Below are 25966 nucleotides of genomic sequence, written 5' to 3' on the forward strand. Positions count from 1 at the left end.
ATATTTTTTTATTCATTACAACATATTTTTTCTACACTTGCAATAAAATAATAAATTCTCAGCGATTTGTTTTAACAAATTTTCATAACCTGCTCATGGTCAATGGAATACAAACATCTAAAGAAAAATTTAAAAAGCCGTTAAATCTTAAAGAAAAATCTCTTACAAAAAATATTAAAATTAGCTCATAACCAAAAAAACCAGAACTTGAGGAAATTATAAAAAAAAATAATGCACTGCTCATGTTTTGGAGGAATATCAATGAATTATGTATCACAGACATTTAGTACAGCTAAATTTGAAAACTAGAACGAAAAAATTTAAGAACTCTTCATGTTTCAAACAATATGAAAATTCAGAGAAATTGATTTTTTTGCCCGTTTTATTTAAGACATTTTCAAAAATAAAACCGAAAAAACGGCAAGGAAATTCACATATTTCACAAGAAATTTAAAATATTTTTTTTGTTGTTAAAAGTGCCCTAAAAAAATTATATTGCATCTTCATTCCCCCCTGAAAATGGTCAAATCCTCACCGGTTGAGAAACACTGGCTTAGAGGGAGGGGTTCCCGTTGTCAGAATGAGCTCAAATTTTGAATTTAGCCTGGTGATGGGTCAATCTTTGAATTCAAGTGGTAGCAACAAGTGAGCCTGGATTTGTACCACCCTAATGGGTATCATATCACCGGATTTTTGTGAAAAACTGATTTTTTTTTTGTTTTCGTTGGAAACACAACAAGTTTTTCGAAAATTTAGAGTGTTTTCAAAAAAAAAAATTTTCTTTTGAAATGTATGAAAAAATCCGGATCATTTCATAACCATTGTAAAAAAAAACTTTAATTTTATTTTTTTTTTTCGAAAACACATAATTTTGTAAACAAATTTACTATTTTCAAAAATTTCTTTTATAACTTTCGAAATGTATGAAAAAATCCCGATCATTTGATACCAGTATTAGTAAAAAACTTATTTTTTTTAAACCGTAGTTTTGTGAAAAATTTTAGTATTTCACAAAAAAATATTATTACTATCGAAATGTATGAAAAAATCCCAGCCATTTGATTCCGATATTGTAAAAAAAATTTATAGTATTTTTCCAATAAAACCTAGTTTTGGGAAATTTTTGAGTATTTTCAAAAATATGTGTTATAACTTTCGAAATGTATGAAAAAATCCCGATCATTTGATATCCGTATAGCAGAAACAATAGTTTGTAAGTGTTTTTTTTTTTTTTTTCAAAAAACATTGCATTTTCAAAATACAGGAAAAATACGTATTTTTGTAAAGAAAAAATCATATGATTAAAGTTGCAATGGATAACTAATTTCATCCCATAGCCCGTAGCTGGCAATGTCTCCCAACCGAGGCAGCTGAACAAATCATAACCGGGGCAGTGCAAAACCAGGCCATGACTGTATAAATTGTATTGTTAAAAATCTGACAACCCTGTCATGAGATACCAGCACCTGTGAAAATTATTTGTGAACAGTTTCGTATACATTTTGAATATAGTTATACAGTCCTGACTCGATTATCGGAAGTTCGATTATCGATTATCCGAAGATTCGATTATCCGAAGGTTTGTATGGAACTTCGGTAAATCAAATCACGAACAAAAAAAAAGTTTTTTCCGATTTTTTTCCATTTCATGTTTTTAACATAAAATTTGAGTTCTGAGACCCCGTTTTAGTCAAATTTGAGTTGTGGATTGCAATAAAATGCATTTTTTTTATATAACATCGTCGCCATTTTGGACGCCATCTTGGATTTAAAAATTCTAAATCATTTTAGCGTAGTTTAGGGGTCAAATTTAAGCTTGAAAATCAAAAATAAGACATTTAAAAAACAACTTTTTTCGTGATTCGATTATCCGAAGTGAATTTTTTTCGAAGCCTTCGGATAATCGAGTCTAGACCAAGTCTGGACTGTATTCAAACTGCCTCATTGCACTTTGATGTTTAAATTAATTTGTGGAAATCAAGTCTATGTCTAATTTGAAATGTTATTCAACTATACAGGTACTTCGGATTCTTTATCCCCATGGTTGGTGAAAAAATCATTTAAAAAAGATATTTTTGCAATTCCGTCCTAAAATTACTTGCCTTACCTGTCATTCTTGAACGACGAAAAGGCCTACTTTTCTCTTCCAAAAATAACTAAATCGAAAAATAATACTTTGCAACACAAAAGCTGACAAGTTCTCTTTTTCAGCACTGAACATTTGGTATTTTTAACACTTGTATCGAATAGTAATACTTTCCAATATTGTTTTGATTTGAACGGTGAATTGACTAAACACATGCACAAATGGCTAAACATTCATTCAAAGGGTGTTTTTAGGAACTTCAAAAAATGTGTTTGCAACTCGTTGCAAAACTAGATTTTTTCAGCACTCGTCGTATTTTTTCAACCCGCACATTAACTGTACAAATTATTGTATAACCCTTCCCCTTCTCAACAAACCCCCACAGTTGCCCGGTGGACGACAAGCTGATTTCGCGCTTCCGTGGTAGCTGGTCTGACGGCGGTCTGTACGAAACGCAGGTCTACGCGTACATGAAAACCTTCCGCTTTACCGGCTCACCTGCGTTGTACATTGAGTGTGACGTCCGGATGTGTCACGGCCGGTGTCCGGTGAGTTCTATCTCTTTGCTTTCTTAAGAGACAGTTGAGTCTAAAGGAATCTTGTTTTTCAGAGTCAACCCTGCCACTGGAGGAACCTGAAGGGAATTACCAAGCGAGAAACGCCACAGGAAAACAACTCAACTCTTTCGGACAACATCAGCTTGTTCCAGGCACTACGAGTTCTGCAGGAAGAAGATGACGAAGCCAAGCAAAACAAGGAAGCCTCCACCTCAACTAGTAACTTAGAAGTTTTTTAAGCCGACATATTCAAGATCTAATCGTAACTTCTTTCCAGAACCCCAAGATATGTCCGAGACTTGCGTTAAAACATCGATCCTGTCGGCCATGTTGGCCACGTGCTGCGTCGTACTCTGTGTCCTGTCCGGATCGCTGCTGGCCGCATGTGCCAAGCTGAGGTATCGCAAAAAGGACGAAGCATTCTTCAACACGTACGTCGGGCACAAAGCTCAGCTGGACTAGAGAGTTTAGATTTCGTCCACCCACGTGATCAACCCCAAACTACGCTTTCCAAACCCAAGAACATTTTCATTTTCAAACAGCGACAAAACTGCATACGAAATCATTTTTAAAGTATTACAATAGAACTGAACCATCCCTCCATCTCTCAGAGCAAATCATGCCCACAGAGTCGACTGCTTTTGCGTTGATTACACATCCTAGGCTAAGTTAGAACGGCAGTAAGTGCAAACACACAAATAGTTAACATGTAAGCAAGTGAGTAGAAGACGGTCAAGTGACTGAGGCCCGAGTCCTTACTTTCTTGGCGGCGTCTTTTCAACGAATGGTCTGAATTGAAAATTTTCAAAGATTTTCGCTAGAGTTTAGAGAGCAGTATGAATGTAAGCGTATTTTTAAGAATGAACGGACAATTCCTGTTTTGAACTGCTTTGTGCCCACAAAAGTGACTTTTTAAGACAGGAATTGTTAGCACAATTCGCTTAAACTGTAAGATCAGTGTAAATACTTAAGCTATTTGGAACGAATTCGGATTGACAAAGTCTAACAAAACGATTTTGGGTGCTATATTTTAACACACATTTAATGTTAAATTCTAAATTTTACAGTTATTAAAGTGCACTCCTCCGCAAGAAGTTATATTAAGTACGTTCTAAGCTGCTTCAAAGCGGAACGATTTCATTACATGACTTAGACTTAAGCCCTAGCATTATAAGCATTATCTTTAAGTGTAAATATACTGCAACCAATACAAACTTCAAACAACACCTGTAATCCAATTTCGAGTGCTAATAAAGATGAGTCCCGAATCAATACAGAAATAACGTTTCCGGTTCATTACTCTGACGTCCCTTACTAAACGATCCAAACGATGAAATCCCCATTCCCTTTTTCTTACCCTTTGCACTCATCCGATCTCTCATGATCACTTTCTTCCGGTCAAAATACCCCACCGGATAGCGACCCGGTTGAAAGCCTTGTCCAATCCGTGATCGCCCCCTCACATCCAATACATTTCCTCGAGCTTCCCGCCGTTTCTGATCCTGCTTGTAGAACGTGACCGGTTTGACGAAAAAGTAGTACAACAGTTCCACCACGCTCAGCACCGATCCGCCCATGCACAGGCCAAAGATGCCCCCGAATGCGGCCAGCAGCACGTCCCAGGTCATGAACGCATCGCGCCGATACTTGACGCAGTACAGGTCCTTGAAGTGCACGTGCAGGGTGGCGAAGCTGGACACGTTGCGACCGCCACTGGCGAAAAAAAGAGTGTTATTCAGAAAACCCTCCCATTTACAATTCTTTACACAATTTTAGCAGTTCCATACAAAAATGCTAGCCAAATATCGAAAGTTGATCCTGAAAACGGCTTTTCTGATCCTTTTGGTGTCTTCAGTACAGTTATAGATGAGATGCAAACAAAAATGAGCAACTCTCTAACAGAACCGGAAATAGATTTTATTTGTATTTTTTGATATGGCTCAAACTTTGTGGTGGCTTTCCCTATGACCAAATAAGCTATTTTGTGTCATTGGTTCACCCATACAAGTCTCCATACAATTTTGGCAGCTGTCCATACAAAAATAGTACGTAAATATTCAAACAGCTGTAACTTTTGAGTGAATTTTCTGATCAATTTGGTGCCTTCGGCAAAGTTGTAGGTATTGTTGAGGACTATTGAGAAAAAATAGGCACAAGGAAAAAAAATTGCAGATTTTTTAATCAACTTTTTTTTCACAAAAACTCAATTTCCCAAAATTCGCAATTCGCAATTCGCAATTTTCAGTGTAAGAACGGGCCTTGACCGATCTTATGCACCAGGTTCCCGACGAACACGCACTGCCCTTACACCTACATCTCACCCTTGCTCTGAGTCAGTACGAGCAGCACGCTAGAACACGCTTTGAGTGTTCGTGCCAGGCATGCACACCTTCTTTTCCGGTTACGCATTTTAACTCGGCCGGGGGTGGTACATTACGTAGGGTTTGATGTAAGTATAAGCGCCTAACCATTTATAGTGTGCCTATCAACTGTTTTATTTTTAGTTTGAATTCAAAAACTTATTGTTATTTTACTGTGTACTGTTTTCTCCTGAAATCTTCCCTATTGTTGAGTCGTGTTTATCTGTTGCTATTTCTTTTGTCGCGGTGTTTTGTTACAATATTTTGGTCCTAAGCATTTTATAAAAGTTTTTCAAAAGTACAATAGTAATATTTGTGTTAATCCTTTAATCATTCCATTAATTGAGTAAAGGCTCGAACCTCACTTGCTTAAGAAAAAGGTGAAGATTCAAAGCAATGGACAGTGAAGGAAATATACTTTGTAAAGAATCAGTAGTAAAAGAAAGATAGTGATTTATGTAGTAGATGTAGAAAGAGATAATAGTTAATAAATAGAGGTTAGCTTAGATTGCATTAACGACCACTTATATGGCAGATGAAATTATTCAAATAGATATATAAAGAAAAGGCAAATGATAAACAGAATGACATTGCTACCAAATTCAGGGAAAACTGACAGTTTGTTGCAGCAGCATTAGTTAGTCAAATATAGTGGAAAAGCGTTGATAGTTAAGAGAATCAAGAGTTAATAAAATCCAAACCAAATTGTGCATAGTAAACAGAAGAATCAGTGAATAAGTTTGAATCAGTTGAGCAAAATAAAAGCAGAAGATAGATGGTAGATACAAATGAAAAGAATAGAAACCCCTTTCTGTGATGTTTCAGGTACATCCACAGCAGTTGACTCAACATACTGCGAATCAAAACAATACCGTTTACAATCACAAATTACTTCCCTTTCCCACATTGTCGCGCCCCTTTCTTTTAGCCGTCTCGACTCTGACCCGCGGTGGTCAAAGATTTACGATCCGTTTCCACAGGCCACCAGCTAGGTCATCATGAAAACCAAGCCAACGTGGAGGTAAGAAAATAGGACACTCGCAAGGAACCAGAGCTATACTGTTCTGATCAAGATAATTCGGATGATCTAACAGAACTACGGATGTAGTTAGTTTCGCTCCTTCCAGGATGTTCCTTACGTGGACGTCAACCGAAGAGCACGCAACAAGGTCAGTGCCATTACATGCTCTTAGGTATCAATCCTTGGCCTGCAAACTCAATTTCCCAAAATACGTATTTTTTATGATTTCCGAGATTTTTTGATATGTTTTAGGGGACAAAAACCCGCAACTTTTGAGCTATAGAGAAATATGGTCAAAAAATCTGCCGCCGAGTTATGATTTTTTGAAAAAATAGTGATTTTTGGAAAAAATCGAAATTTTTTCGCATTCGCATTCGCATGGATTTTTGGAAAAAATCGAAATTTCATGCAAAAACAAATTTGATGTAATTTTTAAATTCAAAATTGAATTTCCAATCGAAAAGTACTTTACAGATTTTTTGATAAAGGGCTCTGTTTTCAAGATATAGCCACCGAAAGTTTGATTTTAGCGAAATATTTGCAGTTTTTCGATTTTTAAAAATAGTGACCATGAGTGACCATTTCTAAAAATATATTTTTTTGAAACGTTCAGAAAATTTGCTACGAAATTGTCTAAGAGACATTGAAGATTGGACCTCTGGTTGCTGAGATACAGCCGCTTTAATGAAAAGAAACAGGAAAATTGAAGTTTTCTAAGTCTCACCCAAACAACCCACCATTTTCTAATGTTGATATCTCAGCAACTAATGGTCCGATTTTCAATGTTAAAACATGAAACATTCGTGAAATTTTTCGATCTTTTCAAAAAAAATATTTTGGAAATTTTTAAATCAAGACTAACATTTTAAAAGGGCCAAACATTGATTATCACGCCCATTTAAAATTTTAGCCTTGATCTTAAAAAAATCAAAATATTTTTTTCGAAGAGATCGGAAAATTTCGCAATTTTTTCAAAAATTCATAACTCGGCGGCAAGTTTTTTGACCATGTTTCTCTAAAGCTCAAAAGTTGCGGGTTTTTGTCCCCTAAAGCATATCAAAAATTCTCGAAAATCAAAAAATACGTATTTTGGGAAATTGAGTTTTTGTGAAAAAAAGTTAATTAAAAAATCGGCAAATATTTTTTCCGTGTGCTTATTTTTTTCTCAATAGTTCTCAACACTACCTACAACTTTGCCCAAGACACCAAATTGCTCAGAAAATTCACTCAAAAGTTACAGCTGTTTGAATATTTACGTACCATTTTTGTATGGACAGCTGCCAAAATTGTATGGAGACTTGTATGGGTGAACCAATGACACAAAATAGCTTATTTGGTCATGGCAAAGGCCCCCACAAAGTTTGAGCCAAATAAAAAAATACAAAAAATAAAAATGGTCGAAATCGGCCATGCTCAAATGTTACTTCTCTTCAAAAACATAACAATGAAATTGCGCAAAACAAAACCAATTAAAAATCATTTTTGAAAAAGTTTTAGATGGTCAAAACTGCCATCTTTTGCTAAAACTTGAAATTCGAAATAAATTTCTTAGCATTGCATAAAAAACATCATGATTTTTCTAAAAAAAGCTAAAATAAATTTTTGACTTTATAAAGTAACTTTATTTTTTTCTGATAAAAATAGTGCTCCATTTTTATGTTTTATCGGAACGTTTTTTTCGTATTTAAAGTTTTTTTTATTAGCGTAAGTCATAACCAAGCCTGACCTTTATCTATTTATTTTTATTTATTTTTTTCATAAGAAGGCTGACCTTATATAATATATTAATATCATTTCTTTTTTCGAAAAGTTCGGTAAATTTCTTGTGCTATCAAAATAGCGTAACTTGAAACATACTCCTTGCAACTGTGACAATTTGTCTATGGGAATTTTAGTCGGAGCCGTTCTGTCACAAGTGCATGCACGTCTACTGTTTAGATTTTTGATTATAACTCGGAACTATAGCAACCAAATTCTACCAAACTTTGGGACAATGCGCAGAACGGTGTACCGTACAAAAAAAATGTTTGTTTTTGTTTACATTATGTGCTTTAGTGTTTTTTTGTTTTTTCTCGGAACGTAAAAATAATATAAATACTTATACAGCAATTTCATAGGAGCATGAGCATGAGCATGAGCATGAGCATGGTTGACTGCCAATGAGCTGCTACTCCGTTATTGACGGATCAGCTGAAGTTACACAATGAACCAACAGATGAGTAATGGGGAGCTAATCATCCTCACTGTATAACCCCTGAAGATCTCTGCTTTAAGTCAATACCGGCGCCCCCCCAAGGAGATGCAGTTCAACAAAGGTAGGAATGTTAGTCCGATAGTTGAAGTTGCAGACTCATCAGACACAGAGTTTGTCGCTCTATACCTGTTGACACCGCATGAGACCGTTGAATCCACAGCATCCCCTTCAAGCATCACGGGAAGTGGGGGAATTGTGTTAGTAGGGGAAGGAAAGGGAAGGTCAGGATTCATCTTGGTAGATGATATGACCAGAAAGTGAAACAATCGTTGCCTTCCGAGCTACGACGCTATGAGAAGGACTTATCAATCGCGTATTTTTTATTTCTTACCGCCGTCGTGCCATCCGAGCATCGATGCTATGGGATGGGCTTTCAGAATGAAATGTAAATATAATACGCGGCGACGCAAATCTCTTTTTCAATGATTTCCCGAAGCTTCCACTACTTCTCGCGGGTTCTCGCGCGCCGATTCACACTCCGAATGATCCAACGAACACCACACGACTGATGGCCAACTTCTCTGGCCACACCGCGACCCCTTTTTCAATGATTTCGAGAACTTTCTACCACTTTCCCGCGGGTTCTCGCGCGCCGATTCACACTCCGCTCGATCCAACGAACACCACACGACTCAATACAGCAATTCCATAGGAACGATAAAACTTCAAATTTAAAATAATCCCAAAAGCCAGTAAGATATTTTCATACGACCTTTTCAAAAGTTAGGCTGTTTTTGCCATGAAAGACCAACCTTTCCTTTCATTTGCGTCAAAATGTCAGTAAATGCGACAAGGGAATCGTAAAAAACGATAATTTTAATTATTTCGATTGTTTTAATTTATGGAACCACCCTAACGTAACTCGGACCACCCTTATGTCCAATTAAAAAAAAAAAAAGGTGGCTTACTATTAAGACCAAGAAACCCCCTGACCAATTTGAAACCATTTTAAAAATTTTAATTTATTGTTCATATGGAATTGTTGTACGGGCTTTTTATTTTGGACGTTTTTCTAAGAATCAAAATTTTTCAAAGGTTACCAACATTAATTTAGATTTTTTTATTAGAAGTAAATTTTTTGTAGAGTGTGACATTTTTTACACCTTTGTTGAAGACACCAAAACGACAAGAAAAGATGTTCCCAAGATAACAAGTTTTGAATGTTGGATAGCATTTTTGCATAGACGAACTAATGAATCGAATCTACTCGAATATAGCAACTCGAATAGTCGATGGAAAGTATAAACGCAGGCGATTTCTATGCACAGTCTCATTCACAGTGTGTAGTGATCGGATTAGGAATGGAAATATTAAAAGCAACACGAGAAAAGGATGGGTAAGCATATGAAAGTTTGAACTCCCCAAATAACTTTCAACACTGCGGGTTTTGTTAAATTGTTACCTGTTGTCTAGAAATAGTTCCAACTGTCAACATATATTTCAAATCTGGAGTTTTTTTTTTTTTTTAAAGGTCCAATAAACCAAATTTACAGTTTTTGCATTTTGGGTGTTTTTGAAACCGCCTTGTGTCAGGGGTATTTGGTTTATTGGACCTTTTCCAAAAAAAAAACTCCGGAATGTTGTTCCAGATATCGTTTGTGGTTTCCTGCCACATTTCCATGCAATTATTCCAAATACTTTATCTTTGCCACCCTCTCGGATAGTCAATTCCGAGACCATTTTGAAATATTGAAGGAGAATTACTGCCCTTGTTCGCATAAATGTCCCATATGGTTTCAATCATGAAGGTTGTCACGCTAAAATCGACCAAAAAATCGCCAAACAGCATGCACTTTTTGGTCTCAATTATGACATATTCGAAATCCTTGAGAAATTCTGGGTTAGTTTGAAATGTTGGAGTTGTAAATTTGATTTAAAAAATAATTAAATAAAATATTTCTGAAAAAAAGTTAGATCTTGTTTACCTTGTGATCAATACGTCAAATACTGTATCAAGTAGGCGAATACCCGTTTCACCTCTAATTCAACAAATTGTTAATAAATATTTTGATTCATTGAAAATTGCAGTTTTTTCTATCAAATTTACAACTTCAACCCTTCAAACTTACGTAGAATTTCCCAAGGATTTCGAAAATGTCAAAGTTGAAAACAAAAAGTGCCGTCATATAGGATTACAAGGTAAAATTTTACGTTGTAGAAGATTGTTATAGAAAAACTGCAATTGGCCAAAAAGTTAATACCGTCAACTGGGGCGAATCGGGACACATGGGGCGAATTGGGGCTGCAGTTATAGCCATGTAGATGCACAATATTTTGATTTTTCTGGTTGATTTCGGTTAGAACAGACTCAGACCAATAAAATGTGAACACCCAATTCCAAATTTAAACCATTAAATGCTCTAAACACTGCTGTCCCTATTCAGACTGTAGTCCCGATTCGCCCCAGATGACGGTACCGTAGGCTTATACTGCCGCTCCAATCTAGTCCGTCCCATATGTAAAAAGTGAGTGCTGAGATATCGCCGTGAGAAGCCCAGAAAATGTTTCACCTTTTTTACATTTCTAATCACCAATTTTTACATAATTTTTTCAACAATTATTTCAATATTGGTTCAAAAAGTACCCCTATCTTAAAATTTACTCAAAAAAGTTAAAATTTATAGGTTAATTTGATAAATTTTCATGCTGGGACTGACCTGACTTTATTTATCCATCAATAAAGGCAAGTCTGTCAGGTTATCAAGGTAGGCTTGATCATTTACAACAGAAATTTGCCTGTCATTTGTTGGTTTGTTTTGGTGGTTTTCCAAATTATTTTTATCAAAGATCTAAAAGTTTGTTTGTTTCAGGTTTATTAAATTGGAGGATGATTCTAGAAAAGTTTCCAGCAGCGAAAATTTTGCCAGCAACGTTGTACTATTTCTATTTCTTTTGCTGCAGAACGAATAGATATTTGATTGCATGATCAATATCTGGGCCCTTAAATTGAGTAATCCAGAATCGTTTAACGGAAGGGAACCTAATCCAGAACCAGACCATGGCTATTCATTCAAGAAGGGAAAAGTACTGATTGTATTGAATATTAGCTCAATGGTATGTATTTTATTTTACTACCGTGGTTATCCCATGCATGAGGAAAAAAAGGCAAAATAAGTTTTCTGCTATTACGCTTCAAAATTCAAAATATACCGTCAATATGAAAAACTTTGTGTTTTTAAGTTCTGCGAGTAGGGGAAATATACCCATTTTAATCACTCTAAGCCGATCGACCAATTCTCATCACTTTTGCCGTTTTGCGCTATTAAATCAACATTTTCAGATGTATCAACAATGCAGAGTTGCTTGCTCACTTTTGTTTGAGCTATTTATTACTTTGGAACAGTCAAAAACACTTTAGGAAAGCTGTAATTCATGATCAAAGTGCTGATAGGCCGATAATAGAAATAGGCTGAGAAATGGTATATTTCCCCTACTTAGGTACATAATCTGAGTAAATATAAATATTTGACAATTTTTGCTGTTGATTTGTAAGACATTTTTATACAAGGAACTGACTTGCCTTTATTTTGCATATGGGACAGCACCAAAGTGATTTTTATTTTGGATTTTTTAGAACAAACATAACTTTTTTATTAAATAGGCTTAAAGTAGAAGTTCAAACAAGACAATTTTTAGGTTTATCTCAAAATCGACAAAAATACATATGGGACGGACTTGATTAGAGCGGCAGTATAGTCCATGAAAATCTCTAACTTTTGACCTATGGGGTACGGGGTACGGGTGTTGACCTTGGTGTTGAAGGTTGTTGCAAAAAGATATTGGGGTTTTAAAAATATTCATTTTTAACAGTAATTTGCAAAAGCTATGAGAATAAGTCAAACTAATCCGGATGTATATGGCAAATTTTGAAGGGCTTTAAAAGACATTTCAAATACATCTAAGATAGATAGATAATGTATTACGTAAATGCGAGCAATTTTAAGATTTTTAATGTTTTTTGGACCTCAAATTTAAATGCCCGTTTTACCCCACTTCCATTTGTCGTAGAGGGCTCATATGTGGCATGAGTTCATCTTATGTATAGACAAACAAACGCTGAAAGTTTCATCCAAATCGATGCACCTCGATACGACCTGTTACACATTGGTGAAAAGTCGCTCTTAACCCCTACACAAATATAACTGGTAAATAACAGAAGGGAACAACTGCCTTATACTTACAAATATGATGAAGCCGCAAATGGTCCAGCTTTTCTCCTACTAGAAATACTTTGAACCTGATAGTTCTGAAACAACATAGAAAACACCTTTGAAACAATAAATAATCAATTATCTTTATTTAGTTTACCAAGAACGAACACGACGGCATACAGTCACAATCCATGCCAAGATCAAACCTCAAGTGTTCGCCAGAAATTCCCCGAGGTGGCTTCAAGCTGTAAAAGTCTTCTGCAATAGAATTAATATATAAGAATATAATTAATATAAACAGTTCGAACATATTAAATTTACTTCTAAAATGCCTCAAACAGTTGACATTTGCCAAAGTACATAATTGTACTCCTTCTGTTTCTGAAATGTCTGAAAAAATATTTAAATGTTTTCAATAGATTTTGATGATAACTTTGAACTGAACTCACTGAAATCCGCATAGAAAAATGGCACACAGTTGCACAGCTTCACGATGGTCCTCAGCCGGCACTCGGACATGCACAGATTCGAGCTGAACGGACTACCCGACTGGACAGTTCCCTCGCCCTCCATGAAGCACTGTCGCTTCTTCAACGGAACCCTCCTCAGCGAATCGCTACTATCGATCGGCATTGGCGTTACGCAAAAGTCCACGTCCCAGCCCGGCTGCAGCGTGTCCTCAAAATCGGAATCCGCGGGAAAATCGTTCGGACTGTGAAGGAAAACCTCCGCCCCGAAAAAAGATTTGGTAGGGGCCATGTAATTCTGCGGTTCGATGTCTACCGTAACGGACAACCCCACGTGCTTACCGGCCCCAGAAAGTCGGATGTCGGTGGAGCCTCGCGTCGACAGCTGGGTGGCCTTGTTGCCCACGAGCATGGCTGGGACCACGTTGAACGAGCAGCAGAAGCCCACGTGGGTTTTGGTGACGTGGAAGTACTTGTCGCACGGAACTTCCTGTCCGAGCCAGTAACAGTAGCGGATTAGCGAAGGGCACGGCTGGTTGAGGTCCAGCAGCATTGTTTGCGGATTGTAGCCCAGCTTACCGAGCAGTTTTTCATGTTCCGTGTACGTGGCGTTGATTGCATCGAAATTGACCAAACTGGCCATTGCCACCAGCAAGTTGATCGCTTGATTGTGTGTTAGTCCGAGCGATTCCCTGGGGGAAGATAATGTTAAGTAATTCCAATTAGTTGCCCAATCTAAACCTTTAAACTTTAATTTTATTTCAGCGTGTATAACAAGCAGTATGTAAAAAAGAGAAAAAACACACAAAAAGTAGAAATTTTGTTTGCAGAAAAACCACGGTAAAAGGAGAGGATTAAGATATCATAGTAGAACATAGATATCATACAAAAAAAGTCCTCGTAAAAAGTTCGCTTCTGATAATCAAAACATGAAAAATAAAATTCGTTATCTACTTTTAATTCATTGTGCCTAAAATCAGCATTCAGCCACTAGAACTTAACTTACTAACTTAAATTGTTTTCAAATTCAAAATTTGAATTCAAATATAAGACGAGATTACGTTTTTTAAAGATTCAATTATCCGATGTTTCTTCGAAGTCTTTCTAGAGCCACAACAATCGTCCAAATGGTCATTAGGATGTAACAAAAATTACTTTTGGTTTGCTCCTGTGGGTATATTGCACACTTTGCACCAAATTCTCCACCCTTGCAACTCATAACTGCACACCAAATATTTGCACACTTGAAATCCTACCCCTACCCCAGCGGAGCATAAGTGGCTTTGATTGTTTTAAAATCTTAAGGATTCTAAAAAAAAATACAATTTTCTGTTTCTTATGGATTTAAAACAGTGTAATTTTATCGCTTTTGTTCTATCTTATAACACGTCTGCTGTAAAAAGATAGGAAGTCCTTTTTTCGCTGGATAAAAAATATCTTGTTTTACCTGTATTTTTTTTGTTATGATGATTTCAGGCATATTTCAGAGTTTAGTTCATTTTTAAAGGGCTTCGAGCCAATCCAAACCATGTAGACCACTTAGGTTCGATGGGTTAATAAAGAATTTTGAATTATGAATTATGAGGTAGGCTGCCTTCATATTTTTGAAGTGACTTTTCTATTCTCTAAGCTATTGAAATAAATAACAAGCTATTATGTTGTTACAAACTCAAATGCAGTTTAAGTTTGATTTTCAAAACAATGCGAAAATGACATAAAAATGTCAAACTACTATATCATAAAATCTAAACAAATAAAGAGATATTTTATCGTAAAAAAAAAAAAGAAATGTTGAAAATAGATTCAATTATTTTTTGCTGAGTAAAATACGGTTTTGATTTGTAGAGGGACAAATCAAGAGAAAAAAAAAGAAGGAAGCATGGCTCTGCTCTCTTGTGCATGATAGATCAGTTAGATGAAATTCAAAAAAATATCATTTGAATAATTCGGCGGATCTTCGATTTCACTACTACACTTGCAGGTGTCACATCATACGTCAAAAAATTGCCTGTTACTATTCGTCAATGAATTTTTTCTTGGGCGAAGAAAGTTGGCAAGCGAATAAGATTTTTTAGCGATTATTTCATCCCTGGTTTTGACAAATATGTGTAGCGGTAAAATAAGGCTGGTACAAATATTTTCACAAGTTTTTGTCACCCCACCCTTCAGAATCGGCCCGAAAAATTAGGGAGACCAAAAATGTTTCTTTCTTTTGTAAATGCATTCCACTGCGTTTAAAATAATTTTTAACATATTTGGTTGTATTCAAAAATCTTTTTTTAATTTTTGATGTACAGTACCGCAAAAGTTTTTTTTCGCTTAAATTTGTGTTTTCGTCAAATCATATTTTTTTCAAAACTAATGATTGCAAAACAACTGAATTAGTTTAAAATGCATTTTAAAACACTTTTTTCAATCAAATGTTAAGACTATGGCTTGTTGTTTCAATTTTTATATATTTTTTGCCCCTCCTGTGTTCCTAAGAAAATTTTACAAAATTTACAAAAAACGAGATTTGTTTTTGGCCCACCACACTCCCCCATACCATAGAGCTCAATTTGATACCCCTGGTTATGGACTCCTTTTGATATTTAAAAAAATAAAAAAAATAATGGTTTTTATATAAAACCTAAAAATATTTCAAGTTTGTCTGAGGAATTCTCACGTAGAAGCCAGTTTAGGATAATACAAAAAATGAACGGAACCCCAACTTCGAAATGTGTGTGTGTGTGTTTTTAGTTTTTGTATTTATTATTATAAATATATTACTCAGAAACAAAAGGGTTGGTCAAACCTTAAAGATTTTTTTTGACTTTCAGGGTAAAAAATTGCAATTCATGTTTCCATTTGCGTAACACAAAGTTCAAACAATGTTTCATAAAAAAATAGATTGCGTCGATTCTTCGCACAATTTTCTTTAACACGAGTCCTTGATCGAACTTCTTCAACTTATGGTTACCAAGGTAACACAGTTTGAAAATGGAAGCTTTTCACAAAATTAGCAAAAGGCGATACTTTAGTATGGGGCCAAAAACACAGAAAAATTTCAAGAGGAATTCGCAAAGGTGGAAAAATCATTTTAAATACTAACGTTCAAAAAACGAAAAATAACCCGGCTCCGTGGCTTAATGGTTACGGCTTCTGCCTCACAAGCAGAAGGTTCAGGGATCAAATCCCGGTCGGTACCTTTGAAATTTGGAATCAGGAATTTGAACTTTGAATATGAACAAAAACGAAAATGAATCAGGTGGGATTCGAACTCACGCCTTTGGATTGGTGGTCTGGGACGCTAAGCAGTCGGCCATCAGAAGGTTTACACTCTAGCAGTGAAATGATCCGTAGTGTTGAAACATGTTATCTTCTCATATTAAATACGCGCTGATCCCTGATTTCCATGACGGGATTGGAAGTCTAAATATAGATCGAGTTTCCTTCAGATGCTTGCTTCTATGTTTAGGCGGGGCCGAACAATGCCCAGCGACCTCGGAATTGGACCGCAAGGAGCTCTGTCATTCTGAAACGGGTCGTTGGAAGCAGCGCGAGGGCTATCACCACCTAATACCCGGGACTGAGATAAGTTGTATCAGCATTCGGCATATACAAAGTCTGATACAAACTATACTTTCCCATAATATCGCTACCGGTTAGCGGGTATTGGATTGGACCACACACACATAACGTTCAAAAAACGAAAAATATAAAGTAAATATGTATAAGTCGGCCACATGAAAACAAGCCTGGTATTTAAAAAAAACTTCATTTTTAAGAAATTTAGATACAATAAAAAAAAATACGTAAATCATACACTGCACATCACCAGACAATTCAAAAATCTCCACAAAACCAAACTCACAACTGCCGCGTCAAGTTCCTCGTCCGGCTCCGGTCAATTTTGTTGATATTGCAGATCGTTACCGCCGGAAACGGAATGTTCCAGATGGGATAGGTGGTCGTTTCGATGGTGGTTATCGTCGGCGTACTCCCAAAGCGCACCCAGGACAGCTTCATCATAACCATGGTGAACACAATCCCGAGCAGTGAAATGATGGCCCACGTCACTTGGGCTAACCGTTGGTGGCCGGAATTTTCGTAAAATCCAGTTCCAACGACGTATTTGAGTCCGTGAAGGGAGGTATTTTCGCAAAACACTCGACAGGTTTTCCTGAACGTGAACAGCAAGGACCGCACCGACGCCAGTGGGACCATCAGCAGACGAACACTTGGCGGAGAGAACATGGTCGGTGCGTTATGGAAAGTGAACTGAAGTGCAACTCGGGAAAGGATAGTTGAAAAAGATACAGAAGGGAATGTTTTTATATTGCTCTTAATTGATCATAAATTATTCTAGTGCGTCATAGTAATAGAACGATAAATTGCACCTGTTGCGATTCCTCCTTTGAAGGAAACAAATTGCCTTGAATAATAGGGAGTGACATGTTCAACGACTTTGTCAAGCAACAAGAAACGAACCTTCAAATGTAACCTTTAAAAAAACTCTAGGTTATCTTCAACGTTTTTCAAACCACGTGAACACAGTTTTTGCAAAACCCTTGTTCTTTCAACTTTGCCCACAAGTACTGGTTCTTATTGCTCATTTGTTTGCTTCATATTCGCTTTAAACATTGTTTTTTTTTTCGTTGAACTGCACCAGCTGCTTTTGCTCTCAAGCAAAAAAAAGGAATAATTTTTCCACCAACACATGCAAACCCTTCTTCAACGGCTCAAGCAAAGGAGAGAAATCGGCACAGAACAAGCGAAATTATCAAGTGTGGGCCCTGCCAGCAGCAACATAAACCCATAAGGTCCCAGTACCGAAAAGGACCTAATAAAAATAATTTTATGAAAAAAAAAAAAAAAAAACATAAACCCATATCAATGAATTAAAAGCCAACGCCGCCGCCGCCGCAGCACCATCATCACAACGATTACACTGGTCAACAATTTTTTTTTTTTTGTTTGCAAATAGTTTAGTCCATCCAAGTCCATCCAATACAAATTTTAAAATGCTGACAAAATTTAAAAAAAACATAAGCATAGCATAAATCACTACAATTAAAGCTTCTGTATTGACCTGAAAACATAAAAAAAAAAACACACAAAAAATGTGTTGGACAGTGTAATAATAATCGTGCACTCTGCCGGGCGGCACAAACACAAACGAAAACGCAGCATAAGTCAATGCACAAGGAGAGGATCGCGTCAGCACGATGCTGAGGAGAAACGGCGAAGAAAAGGAATCCAAATGTCGAGGATCATCCGCCCCGCTCGTGCTCGGATGCAACACAAACGCCGATGACGGTGAAGCGACACGGAAAGAGAGGCTGAGAGGTTGTTGCGCACATGAACATTGAGAGTTTTTCTCTTAAAAATAAGCCTAGTGAGACAACTTTCGGCTTTCAGCAGACAAAATATTTATGAAGATTTTTTAGAAAAATGTAGCATGGTGATAAAAAAAGATTTGAAATCAATTTTGATATTATTTTTTTTCCAAATTGTTATAAAAATTCAACTTCTACCAACCAAATTCAAGGCAGCTACAAAAATAAGTTATACTTAAAAAATCAAAGTTAAGTTTAGGCTTCAATCAAATTTAAAGTACCTTGCGTCTCCAAGAACGGACGTTCCCTTAAATAAAAAGAAATGGAGACGCATGGTGTCTTTTATTAGATTGTTATCAGATCTGTTTTATATGGAAATTGTCCACGTAGGAGGGAAGGGGTCTGAGATTTCAAAAAAGTGGCCACGTGGTTTCTGGATAGTCCCTTATAGATATTTTGAAAATTTTAGCAGGCATTTTACAATGTGTAAAGCATTTTGCAAGACAAAAAACGGAAATTCGGTAATTACCCTTGAAATTTAGCTTTTTAAAATATTGTTTCCCATATTTTACAATGTATTACGCAATTAACATACCTTTTTCAAATTTTTTTTAAAGGGTTACATACATGTAAATCTGCAAAAATCTCAGAGGTTGGTATGAGCAGACATTTAATCTTTTTTTATATCTGTTTTCAGTGTATTAAAATATACATTTTCATCTATTAAGAAAACGAATTTGAGGACATTTGGTTGTGTCATTGCCGAAATATATCTATTTTAAGTTAGCAGTTTCAAAAACGGGTGCCATGATATCTCAACACTGCTTTGACCAAAACGGCTCAAATTTTGGTGAATACTCTTTAAACCGGTCCCGTGTGCATGACGAAGGCTGATTTTCAAAATGTTTATTTTAAAAAAGATAAAAATATTTTTATGTTTTTCATATAAAAAATCGTCAGTTTTTGATTTTTGTTAAAAAGCAAAATTTGAAAATCGGGCTTCGCCATGCACATGGGATATGTCTTGAGAGTCTTCACCTCAAATTTCAGCCAATTTGGTCCATCCCATCTCGAGATATCGTGGCCCCGTAAATCAACTCGTTGTTTCGAGAAAAACGCTCAAAAAGTTTGACTGTCCGCTTTGCGCATAGAAAAAAATTGAGCTTAAATCGTCACTTACTCTGTTTTATCATGAAATATCTTCATAAAACATTCAGGAGTGATTGAAAATCATCTTTTTAGTGGATTCAATAAAATTTATGTAATATTAAATTTTGTGAATTGTGTACATGTATGTTACCCCTTAAAATGCATTCTCCTGCGTTTTTGTTCTTGTTTAACGTGATTGAACCAATTAAAAAAAATTCTAATATTTTTTTGACAGTAAAAAACTGACTGTAAACAGTAAGCAAAATCATGGTAATATTACATCGAGGAATGTTGACAGATTTTGTGTACGAAAATATAGTAATATTTCTCTGAAAATGAGGAAATTTATTTTTTTCTGTGTAATATCTCTTTTTCCATTAAATTGAGGTTAAATTAAGATTTTTTTAACTATCCAAAAAACTGACTCGATTATCCGAAGGTTTCTTTCAAACTTCGAATAATCGAATCACGCCCAAAAGCATAATATTTCTCATATAACCTCAAAATTAAGGTAGAGTGACATCAATCTTCAATCTTTTCATAAACCTTAAATTATTATTATATTTTGTTTATTTTATACTCTTTCGTCATAACTGTAACGCGTTCAAATCCCAATAGTGCTGTTGAGAAGTACTTCACTTCGATGCTGTCGATATATCTTGTCGCACGTCGCTTTTTGACGTTCCGGGAAAAACGCGTTTTAATTTTTGACCTTGAATAAACAAAAATATAGAGCACGCAATTTAAGCAATAACAAACACTTCTGTTTGGCTGACCATTCTGTACATTTTCCCGAAGTTTGGTTGAATTTGGTTGCCGGAGTCTCGAGTCATAATTACAAATGTTTACGGTAATCGGGCATGTACTGGTGTCAAACGCGTTCTGACCTGAAATCCCTTTGGCTAGTTGTCGCACCTACAAGATTTAAACTTCTTTTATTTTCGTTTTTTATTTAAAAACTCTGGATTGAAATCGAATTTTGGGAATCGGTTAAGGTCAAAAGTTGAGGCATTCAGAGAAACTCATTTTGACATTTTTTTTCATTTTTTTTGCGAGAAGATAGCACAACAACGACAACATATCTTTAAGATTTTCGATAGGGACCTCAGTTATTGGTCCAGTCCTGAGTTGACCGCAATTTTTGTTATGCAATCAAAATGTTAATTACTAACATACGCAAAAATAAACAAAAACTTAAAAAAAAAGTTCTTCGTCAAAAACTTCCACTGTTCACCTGTGCAACATTTTTCTCCATCGCGCCCGATAAGCCAGAAGAGATTTGAGCAATACTCAAAAAGAGAGAGAGCCTCTGCTATGTTGCGTTGCGCACGAGAGAGCCGCGCTCGGTGGTCACATTGACTAAACTTAAGCTCAGTCCGTTCATCGGCGCTCCATTACTGAGTAAACTTTAGACGTGAACGGTCGTGGGAGTCCCGTTCGTTCCTCCCGAAAGTCTTTTGAGTGTGATTTCGCTGTAGCAATACAACGAGCAATAAAAAAAAGTGAGTGCGTTTATGGTAGTGTGTTGCGCTAGAGCGGTGCTTTAAGTGGGGCTACACTCTAAAATTTTCGTGATCGGATTGGCGAATTTGTGGGTGGTCTTGAAAGTGCCTGAAAAAGTGGAAATTGACGGATTTCCAGGGAAATCTGGAAGCAATTTCAAAGTCGATTTAGTTCTCAAGTGTTGGTTTTCTTTTTGCTTGTGTGTGTGTTTTTCTTGTAGCATCTGCTGAAAGAGTGGTGAAGAGAAGATCTGCTGCTGTTGCTGGATTAGGACGGGTTCGTCAAGACTTTGAAGCTCGGTTTCTAGGGGGTGAGCATACGCACCCTTACACTTTTGCGTACAGGCTTTAGAAGGTGAGTAAACACTGACCCGATATGTCATCATTTATCACCTGGTGAATGAGCGCACCAAACAGCTATGGGAGTGTGTGTCTTACCTGTTGAAAGTGGATGTCTGTGTGGACTGTGTGGACCACCAACACACGTAGACGTCCAACATCTTGCCATTTGGGTGGAATTTACCTGCGCGAAGGCGACGAGGACGACTCCATTGATGGACGTCCGGATCTCTGGGTTGAACTTTGAAGTCATTTGACGCGCGAACCTCCTTTTGGCCTTTTGTTGTAGCTTCCCCTCTAAAACCTCGATTGGGGTCAGCCTCTTTTCCCTCATTATCAGCAAACCCTCCGCGTCGTGTATTGTGCGCTTCCTTCACCCACAACAATTCTTCAAAGTCGCATAAAAATGTCATGTTTGACAGGTTCAACATAAATCATGTGCGCCGCAGCACCACCGCACAATGTGAATCCAACGAATCCCGTTATGCCCGGTTCTTTCGATCTTCTTGCATCGGTTTTTCTCTCTCTCTTCAGTTCAGCGAGCTGCACAAGATGCACTTTTGGCTGCTGAACTAGGGATGAGAGCTCTCTCTCGTCTTTTGTTGTTTTGCAGTGTAGTTCCGACAACAGCGGGATTCGAACTCGGGTAAAACGTGTTGTAAAGAGAAGATTGAATAATTTTTGTGAAAAATTATCACTTTTCAGAAATGAAGTTAAATAAGTCTGCAATATGTTGTTTAATTAATTGCAAATTCATGAAGGGATACGATTTCATTGAATTTTTAAGGTTTACGGTAAGGGGATCCAACGCCAAATCAGCTGAGAGATTTTCCTGGTTTGATTTTGCTGATATATTGATATCTCTGTGCTCTCTTGTACTAAGCTTGTTAGGATTCCTATCTAGTTAGCATAAGAGATTTCGGAAGTTCCATGGTAGATTTGCTTGAAATACCTAATTCGTTATCATCGAAATGCCAGAAATCTGCCAAATCATTGCACACATTGATTCATTCGAGCATTCGATCTTTCTTGATTAGTAGAGTACTTAAAAAGTCATGTTTTAAACATGGTTTTGCTAAAATCTGTATATTTTAAGAACCTTTTTGATGAGTTCACCATGCGGCCTGTCGATGGATAGGTAATTAAGAGCGAGTTTTTCACCAATGTGTAACAGGTCGTATCGAGGTGCTCCGATTTGGATGAAACTTTCAGCGTTTGTTTGTCTATACATGAGATGAACTCATGCCAAATATGAGCCCTCTACGACAAAGGGAAGTGGGGTAAAACGGGCTTTGAAGTTTGAGATCGAAAAAACATAAAAAATCTTAAAATTGCTCGCATTTCCGTAAAACTTCAACAATTCAAATTCTCTTAGATGCATTCAAAAGGTCTTTTAAAGCACTTCAAAATGAGCCATAGACAACCAGGATTGGTTTAACTTTTTCTCATAGCTTTTGCAAATTACTGTTAAAAATGGATTTTTTTAAAACCTTAATATCTTTTTGCAACAGCCTCCAACACCCATACTCCCATAGGTCAAAAGATAGGTAATTTCATGCACTATAAGCCTACGGTATTAACTTTTTGGCCAATTGCAGTTTTTCTCATAGTTTTCTGATTTTTCTATAACAAACATTTTACAACGTTGGTTTTTGCCCTGTAGACTCCCATAGCGGCACTTTTTGGTCTCAATTTTGTCATATTCGAAAACCTCAGACAACTTCACGTAAGTTAGAAGTATTAGAGTTGTAAATTTGATTGGAAAAATTGCTATTTAGAATTAATTAAAATGTTTTTTAACAATTTGTTGGATTAGGGGTAAAACAGGTTTTCGCCTACTTGATACAGCATTTGACGTATTGATCAAAGGGAAATAAGATCTATTTCTTTTTTCAAAAATGTTTTTTTAAATTATTTTTTAAATCAAAATTACAACTCCAATACTTCTAACTAACGTGAAATTTTCCGAGGATTCCGAATATGACAAAATTGAGACCAATAAGTGCCGCTATGTGGGTGCCGCTTATGTGGGTCTCGTGGCGCAGGGGTAGCGGCTTCGGCTGCCGATCCCGATGATGCTATGAGACGCGGGTTCGATTCCCGCCTTATCCACTGAGCTTCTATCGGATGGTGAAGTAAAACGTCGGTCCCGGTTTCTCCTGTCTCGTCAGAGGCGCTGGAGCAGAAATCCCACGTTAGAGGAAGGCCATGCCCCGGGGGGCGTAGTGCCAATAGTTTCGTTTCGTTTCAAGTGCCGCTATGGGAGTCTACAGGGCAAAAACTAACGTTGTAAAAAGTTTGTTATAGAAAAATCGAAAAACTATGAGAAAAACTGCGATTGGCCAAAAAATTATTACCGTAGGCTTATAGTCCATGAAATTACCTAACTTTTGACCTATGGGAGTATGGGTGTTGGAGGCTGTTGCAAAAAGATATTAAGGTTTTAAAAAAATCCATTTTTAACAGTAATTTGCAAAAGCTATGAGAAAAAGTCAAACCAATCCTAGTTGTCTATGGCTCATTTTGAAGTGCTTCAAAAGACCTGTCGAATGCATCTAAGAGAGTTGGAAATGATGAAGTTTTACTGAAATGCGAGCAATTTTAAGATTTTTTATGTTTTTTGGACCTCAAACTTCAATGCCCGTTTTACCCCACTTCCCTTTGTCGTAGAGGGCTCATATTTGGCATGAGTTCATCTCATGTATAGACAAACGAACGCTGAAAGTTTCATCCAAATCGGAGCACCTCGATACGACCTCTAGAACAAACCGAGCAATATTTACAAATACTGCCTCTTAAAGGACCTTTCCGATGAACCAAAAAGATCGAAGAACTAACAACCCCTTTCAAAAGTTGTGAGCAACTAATTGTAAACTAGGGTAGGGCTTTCAACTTTCAAAGATTTTTCTATTTTTTTCATCAGCATGTTTTAATGAGCTTTTTGTTGCGTTTTCTTTCTTTTAATGTGTTCTAACATTGACCAAAATATGAGATCGATCCGACATCTACAGCCAGAGTTATTCAACTGTCTCATTGTAGACGCACTTGGCAGGAACAATGAGACAGCTGGGGAACAATGAGACACTCTACGAAAATCAATATTTTTTTAGTAAAACTTCATGTTTTTGTATTGTTCCATTGCAGGTGACATGCCTTCAACATTTTAGAGCGATTTTGCCAACATGAAACTTTAATTAACAAATGTTATACTAAAAAGTATTTAAATTTTGTAAACTCCATATATTTATATCAAATGACTTTGTATTTTTAGCAAAATGAAGTTAAAACTCTATAAATATGCCAAAAATCACTTTTAATTCATGTTTTGAAAGATTTCCATAGATTTTGAAAAGTTCAATGAAGAAAAATCAAAGTGTCTGATTGTTACCCATGGGCTGAAATGTATCTAGTAGACACACCTTTCCCCAAAATATGAGCCTGATTGGTTGAAACTACGACTTGTGAGAGCCATTTTATCATTGTTCCCCGTGTCTCATTGATGACTACTCTACCCTATACACCTTTTGAAGAAACCGGACTTCAATATTTTCTTGCAAATTATGCCAATCATGCGGCCTGTCGATTGATAAGTAATCAAATTACCTTCCCGATCAGCCATGAATTCAAAAGATCTGACAACTCTGTTTATAAGCATGAGCACTTACATATGTTTTATTAATCGTTTGGAGGCCAAATGATGTTATTTTGGAAGCAGGCAACTTTAGGTTAAAAAAGGTCAGAGTGATGTTCTGAAATCTTGACGGTCTGGAACGCATGAGTTCTCCCATTATCGGTTTCCTGCAAGTGGAATTTGTTGCACTTGTCAAATGTGCATCGAAATCAATTTAATTTTTTGCTGATTTTTCTATGTACTTTCTGCGAAATTTGAGGGATGAAAATGGTAAAAAATAAAAGATTTTGTTAAAACACGATGATTTTGTTGAATTACGCGTTGAACAATTGTAGAAATTTGTATGTATTTATTCAGATCTACTATTATGACGCAATAACTAGAGACATTTCAAATAGAAAAATGTTTCTTAAATTTATGAGAGACACAGTAACATCCCACAATTATGGAACAGGCCATTTGGAGGCAGTGTTTTGTCCTCCTTGATAAAACAGGCGATTCGCAGTTGTATTATGATTAGATAACTTACTACCAATTAACCATCCCTTGATAATTGGTACAAGAAAGTATGGTTATCTGTTATCTCGCTCGAAGGCAAAATTCTCATGAAGCTTCTTTGAATCTTTATCTGGCTGCGATGAAAAAAAGCAACCTACAGAGAGTATAAAAGTGTCATTAACTTTTCAAGAAAGCTGGTGAATAAAGACTGATAAGGGTCCAATTACCAGGTAACCAGTTCGCTTATCAAACGGTTGATTTTTTCTTCAAACCATGAGCGGGGTAACCCCTTGCGTCCACTGCCATTTGTATAACATGACGAAATAATTGAATTACAGAAAAAATGTCCAATGCAAATTGATTGATGCAATCGTTCAATCATGCATTCCTCTCCAAATTAAACTTCCAACTCGTGCCGGGGCAGGCTTCTTGAGTACGCTCCTTGGCGATCGCGTTATTAGCTAGAAACAACTCGATTTGAATATGCCGTCAATATTTGTCGTTGTCCCATCCCAAGCCTGAGCGCTGGTGATCGCTCAAGGTGAGCAAGCTTGGAGCGCACTTCTCGAGCGGAGAAGTGGCCAGTTTTCGTTGCTGCTGCTGCTGTCGCTTTGTGCTGTGCTTTGGATTAGC

The 25966-nt window shown here is 36.6% G+C and overlaps 3 protein-coding genes across 6 annotated transcripts in view; 2 read left to right on the forward strand and 1 right to left on the reverse strand.

Moving 5' to 3' along the window:
* Window positions 1–3891, forward strand: part of LOC120427126 (uncharacterized) — a 54149-nt gene extending 50258 nt beyond the window's left edge. The window contains exons 10-12 of the mRNA XM_052710365.1: window positions 2472–2634; window positions 2697–2862; window positions 2921–3891. Coding sequence (XP_052566325.1) covers window positions 2472–2634; window positions 2697–2862; window positions 2921–3105 — 514 coding nt within the window. The 3' untranslated portion in view covers window positions 3106–3891. The remainder of the gene's footprint in view (window positions 1–2471; window positions 2635–2696; window positions 2863–2920) is intronic.
* Window positions 3892–3899: 8 nt separating this feature from the next.
* Window positions 3900–17476, reverse strand: LOC120427127 (sodium channel protein Nach-like). The gene is made up of 5 exons (XM_052710364.1): window positions 16750–17476; window positions 12879–13588; window positions 12587–12819; window positions 12460–12524; window positions 3900–4356 (listed from the first exon to the last, which is right to left on the reverse strand). Exons 1-5 carry the CDS (start codon window positions 17130–17132, stop codon window positions 3912–3914), a joined length of 1836 nt encoding a protein of 611 aa, XP_052566324.1. The 5' UTR covers window positions 17133–17476; the 3' UTR covers window positions 3900–3911.
* A 3256-nt stretch (window positions 17477–20732) lies between these two features.
* The window catches only part of LOC120427130 (uncharacterized), a 49279-nt gene continuing 44045 nt past the window's right edge, over window positions 20733–25966 (forward strand). For all 4 annotated transcript variants that reach the window (XM_039591984.1, XM_039591985.1, XM_052710968.1 and 1 more), the window contains exons 1-2: window positions 20733–20865; window positions 21087–21220. The gene's annotated coding sequence lies outside the window, so the exon portion shown is untranslated. The remainder of the gene's footprint in view (window positions 20866–21086; window positions 21221–25966) is intronic.

The sequence above is a fragment of the Culex pipiens genome, chromosome 3, assembly GCF_016801865.2.
Source record: "Culex pipiens pallens isolate TS chromosome 3, TS_CPP_V2, whole genome shotgun sequence".
Lineage (NCBI taxonomy): Eukaryota > Metazoa > Arthropoda > Insecta > Diptera > Culicidae > Culex > Culex pipiens.